General features: G+C 41.7%; 1 protein-coding gene across 1 annotated transcript in view; it reads right to left on the bottom strand.

Annotated features, from left to right (window-relative positions):
- Positions 1-888: 888 nt before the first annotated feature.
- LOC129241223 (probable serine/threonine-protein kinase cdc7) overlaps positions 889-6,000 on the bottom strand; it is a 124,898-nt gene continuing 119,786 nt past the window's right edge. The window contains exons 3-4 of the mRNA XM_054877446.1: positions 2,413-2,774; positions 889-2,340 (exon numbers count right to left, since the gene is read on the bottom strand). Coding sequence (XP_054733421.1) covers positions 1,374-2,340; positions 2,413-2,774 — 1,329 coding nt within the window. The 3' untranslated portion in view covers positions 889-1,373. The remainder of the gene's footprint in view (positions 2,341-2,412; positions 2,775-6,000) is intronic.

Below are 6,000 nucleotides of genomic sequence, written 5' to 3'. Positions count from 1 at the left end.
TTATGAAACCTCTTTCCGTAAAATTTTTTTACATCCATTACCAAATCTACATGAAATATGCACACAAAATATATATGAATGTTCCCACTGTACCCATGCGAGTACACTAGAATTTAAACCTACCGAAATGCACTTTTCCACAACTTTTTTCGTTTTTTTGGTATAAAGTATACAAATTATATGTATTGTGAATATTACAACACTGAACTTTTTCCGTGATAACTTAGATTTTGTCAAACAGAGAGCTTATTGCAAACTAAACCATGAAAAGAAGAAAAATAGCAAAGGTGCACGCAAAGACAAGTGAATAACGGATAACGGGACTCGAAAAAAAAGTAGGAGAAACATGTGTATTCCTTTTCGACATTGCTCTGTATTATAAAGTGGCGAGCACATTTAAAAATTTGTAAGCGTTGGCTTTTGACGTCGTTTCGAAAAATATGCTTTTTCTGTACTCAAGCGAGTACAATGGGATCGAATGGGTTAATTCGTAGATAATTTAACAGTAAGTCCTCGACGAATATATGCACTTTTTTGGTCTCGCATTTTAGCTATCGTATGGGATACATTCCACCTGTTTAGGCGGTCTTATCGTCGTGTGTCTGACTTGTGGATTTTTGTGAGTTTTCTGTGTCGAATATCGTAGATCATGGGATGAGACAGCGGAGCACACTTCTGCATTTAAATACAATGGGCTTTTTAGCCTGAGTATTTTAGGAGCCACCAAATCCCCTGCTGCTCATTGGCTCGACCTTTTCGACACTTCTGTATCCATTTCTTTTTAAGAGAGTAATGTCGGTATGCTCCAGCTTTGACCTTTTCGTCGGATGGTATAGGCGTGCCGCTTTCAACGTTTTTTGTGTGTTTTGAAGAGAAACAACAATACAGTTATTTACTGCGCAATCTAATAAGGCCAAGTGGCGTTTTATTTGAGTTTACTCGTACATTTTAAACGTATCTTAGCATGAATTAAAAAAGTTTCTCAAACTGTACTCGTATAATGAAAATATTGTAATCAACATAAATGCATTCATGAATGTGTGGCAGAAAATGGACGGTTTGAAAATGGATAATCGTAAGTTTTTAAATTTCTACCATAAAACTAACAGTAAGCATTAAAATACGTATTTTACTATACATAATAAAAGGCACTGCTGTGTACCATCGAATAACAGTACTAATTAGATATAAAGCGCCCCTAGCACTTAATCATTAATTTTACTTTAAAACTGCAAAAAAAAAAAAAATTCCAAACCGAACCAAATTTAAAAATATTCTCTCGATTTCTGTACTAAAAAAACATTTAAGCAGTTAAATGCGTAAAGTACACTTGAGCCGAGATGAGGTGCAGGTGCAGGTGCAGGTATGGACATCTAAACCCAAAGTACAGCAGCCGCATCTTCATTGGAAAGTGTGGAGAAGCGTTGGTATGTATTGGCGTTGCGGTAACTAGTTTTCGTTGTTGTGTCCCAGCGGTGTTGCATATCGTGTGCGGCTTGCAGCGGTAGTCCGAGCACATTGCTGGGATGGTTGGCTTTCAAGGTCGAATTACGACTGTTGCTGGTCTCGTTGTTGTCACTTACGTCAGATGCGGTAACCGTTACTTTAGCGCAGTTAGCTGTACCGAATTTTACGTTCGGCAAAGACATGCGATTCGATATCATTGTGGAGCTCAAAGGTACACCGACATCATGAAAAGAGCTTATCGAACTGAAACCGCTCTCATCCTCTGTGGCTGAGCTGAGCGGATGTTGATGCTGCTTGTTTGGCAGTGCGATCGAATGAAATGGATGCGGCGGCGTAATATCCTCGTCGGTCTCGACTTTGCTCGAAGTGGTCGATGCAGCCGACGACGAAGAGGAAGACACTGCCGATGAATTGGAGGTGGTGGAATGTACTGAGCTATCGGTGGAGCTGCGCAACGATAGGCGAGAGTCGCGTATGACGTTTGCGCGCAGGAATAGCATTTCAGCGGTGGCGGTGGCAAGCGAGCTGTCAGCTGGAACTGCGAGACTGTTGCATTTATCCGCTTCAGCATTTGTAATATGCTTCTTATTCGCATTGCTTTGAGCAGGCATAATGAGTTTTGGTATGATGGTTGGTGGTGCTGGGTTTGTTGGTGGCGGCAGCAGTGGCATTTTCGTCACTTTACTTTGCGCTCCATTGCTACGTGCGATCAATGCGTTACGATGCTGCGTTAAATCCGGTTGTTGTGTAGATGTGTTGAGCAGATTTTGTATCGTACGTGAAAGACGAAAAGCTTCCTGATTTAATTTTTCTTCAACTTCATTGGCGGCGGCTAGTGCCTTCGACTCGGCATACTTCCTGGGCGAGCGGCGCCTGTAGGGAGGTGAAGAAGAGCGTACATGTCAATTTAAAATTTGAATGTGCGAAATTCGTGTAATAACTTACCAAGTGAAGTCCTTGAAGGTTGTATATGGATTATTGGGCGACGGGTTGATGGCATCGTGTTCCATTTTAGCGCGGCTTGTTTTCGAACTACTATTGGCCGATTGCTTCTGGTCTACGTTTGGGTTGTTGGTGCTGCGCGCGCGTAAACATGACGTTGTGGCTGCTGATTTATCGCCACTGGCGTTTTGTTCTGTATCTTGGCCGTTACTGCTGCCATCATAAACTTGGTAGAGACTCTTGGATCGAGATATCTGTTGCTGCTGCTGTACTTGGTGCAGTTGCTGTCTTTGCGTTTGATAGCGATCAAGGAAACGAGCAACCTCTTCGATGACAGCGCGATACATTTCCTTGCCGGTTTCGACCTGCGGAGCAGATAATAAGTAAATATTTTATATGAAAATGTATGTACAAACATGTGCATGAAAAAGTGCGGTAGAATATCACTATTAAATACCCTATAGAATACGAGGAGTCATATCGTGCGAGTGGATACAAACGCTTTGGCTTTGAAAGTATTCTGCGAGGTATCAGCTGATGATGACAGGCAGACTAGGTCACCTGTACATTGGAAAGATCAAGTTGCGAAGAACAGAAGGAAAGAGGAAACGGCGGATGTACTTCCATGAACTCGATTAAAATCGCTAAGGCATTTAATGTATCACGCCAGTTAAGAAGAAGAACGTCGTGTGAATGAAAGAAATGTTACAGCTCCAATTAACTTTTATGCTTCCACCTAAAGTAAAGTTGTGCAGGCTTGAGCCACAAAATGATTGAAATTCGCCTTTCTAGATGGAAGTGGCACTAGGCGGGTTCTGACCTCTTCTTCCTGTTTTTGCCAACTCGGCTCTGCGGTCGTGGAAATTATATGATCATAGGTGGAAGAGGACTGGACTACACGGGGGTTCAGATATTCCCAATTACAAATTTTTATATCAACTGATAAATTGATAAAGTCGGCTTACTCACGGGGACGTGGCTAAAATTAGATTTTTGGAAAATGAAGACTCCAATTTTTAAGCTTTTTCTGACTGATTTGAAAGGGATTGTGCTTTAAAATAAGAAACAGCTTTTAAGTGCTGAGCGGCAATCGTTCCTATAGGGAATAATAGTTGTGGTGGGCAGCATTGCCTTATCCACCTTCGCCACGATAGCCTATACAGCTCAATCGTGAGCTCTCATACGAATATTTCTGAAATTAATAATTGAGTAAAATAAATAAATAATTGGCGCGTTCACTTTTGTTAGGAGTTTGGTTGAGCACCTCCTCCTATTTGTGGCGTGCGGCTTGATGTTGTTCCACAAATGGAGGCACCTACAGTTTTAAGTCGACTCCGAACGGCAATGGTTTTTTATGAGGAGCTTTTTCGTGGCAGAAATACACTCGTAGGTTTTCTATCTTTTGGAGATTCGAAAACACGATTATTGTGACAAAATTTGGAATTCGCAACGGCACTTTCTTCAGCAATGCCAAGAATAAGCGTAATACTGTCCCTGCCTTTTATTTGAGATTTTTCCGAACAGAAAGCAAGAAGAAAACTGCAGCAAACCAAAGTAAACCCAAAACACTTTATTTGCATTGAAAAACCTCCTCAAAGCCCACCTTGCCAGTTGATCAGCTGATTTATCAACAGTGATATCAATACAAGCTTGACTGCGACGAAGTCACCTACTAAATTCCTCGGCTGCTGTTTGGCTTCGAAACAAATGGTGATCGTTTGCAAGGGTCTCAAGCGACTATTTCCTTGATAAAAGCAACATCTGCTTGAAAAAAAAATACCAGTATCGTCATCGTCTTACTCACATCCACAGATGAAATATATGTTACTGCTTCCACCACCGAACTATCGGCATATATAGGGATTCCTCCAAAAAATAGCTACTTTTCGGTGCACTCAGTAACAAATCAAGCAGGCAGTAGCGCGTAATCCAACTGAATTCCTTTTGTCACGGGATTGACCTGTCCCCCTTCTCCCTTCTCGTGAATAGGCGTTTCTCACTACTGGAAAGTTATTGACGAAAAGTAAATTTCCGACTCTGGTCCTCTGGCAAGATAAGGCTCCATTAGAATTAAATTACCAACCCACTCTTCTCTAAGCAACTGCTCTTCTATGGTTATCTTTGAAGAAATTTAATTTCTAGAAAAATAGGCCTGCCTTATTCTCTTCGTCTTCTTGATTGGCGTAATAATCGCTTACGCGAGGTTGACCGAGTTTAACAAAGCGCGCAAGTAATTTTTTTCTCCTGCTGAAGCCAAGTCCTTCTCCACTTGATCTTTCCAAGGCCTTTCTCTTCCGCTTCCGCCACAATCGCATCGAACACTTTAAAAGCCATCGCCTACGAGACTCGCCGTTGCTAACGTGCAAAGGTCCAAAAATCTGCCGTAGTATCTTTCTCCCAAACACTCCAAGCGACGTCACATCGGATGTTGTCATCGTCCAAGCTTCTGGGACATACGTTAGGATGGGCATGATGAGAGCCTTTTATTCGTCGAGAAAGGACTTTACTACTCGACTGCCTACTTGGCCCAAAGTAGCACTTGTTGGCAAGAGAGATTCTACATACGTTGGATTTCAAGGCTGAAGTTGGCTCCATATGTAGAAGCCCACGGAAGTAGGGAAAGTCCCTGATCGCCACTCGTTTGGGAGTGGCTAGGACGATTCTTCTGCATATGGTCCAAGCAGCTCAAAACTTACGGGCTTCGCCCAAGTATCCTTTGGGTAGCTTCCGAACATCCGTTTGAGAGCGAGCTAATGTCAGAAGGCGAAGCAACCCAGAATAGCTTGTTGAAAGCTGGGTTTGGCATCCGTCTCTTAAAAAATACCCCCCAATGGAAATGAAAACCTGACTTATTATCATAGGATCCTGCCTTTTTCCTCACTCCCATTTTGTAAGACTTTCTTCTCATCATCCCCCCGATTCTCCGAGACGCATTAAGTGCAACCCTGCTTGAGATTTGCTTTGAAGCTTTAAAGACATTAGCGAATTCTCTATATCAACTACGTTAATTTGTCGTACCTTTGGATTTCAGCATTTAAATCCACTTTTCGTCTACTTCGACTTTTTATGTAATTTCGATTTTTATAAAAATTCCTTATTTTCAAATATAAATCAGTTTTTGATAGTTGCAGCCAAGGGTTGTTTGCTGCTTAAAAAAGTTTAAAATTTTCATAATACTTCCTCACGATTGGCGATACCGGAATAATTTACCATCGAAAATGTCCATTAATTATAAATATTAGTTGCATAACGCCCCAAAGATTTGCTTAAATGCCAAGAAAGATACATCTACAACAACAATAAAAACAATGACAAAAACAAACACTTTCCCACAACACCATTAGCAACTGCAACGCCTTCTGGCTGGGAGGGGATACTCAGAGGTGTGCACTAATACATGCGCACATTGTTGGCAAAATAACTGGCACACTAATGAACTGCTGGCCAATATACAACTGCTGGCAAAAACAAAACATTTCAACAAAATAGCGGGGGAAGTTGCAGATTTTGAGGAAGAAAATACTTGTTGGCCACCCGTTGACTCGACGGTGTTGAATTTGTGGTCTTGGTGGGCTGCTGAGTGTTGCTCAT

The sequence above is a fragment of the Anastrepha obliqua genome, chromosome 3, assembly GCF_027943255.1.
Source record: "Anastrepha obliqua isolate idAnaObli1 chromosome 3, idAnaObli1_1.0, whole genome shotgun sequence".
Classification (NCBI taxonomy): Eukaryota; Metazoa; Arthropoda; class Insecta; order Diptera; family Tephritidae; genus Anastrepha; species Anastrepha obliqua.
This window is presented reverse-complemented; position numbering and strand designations above follow the sequence as displayed.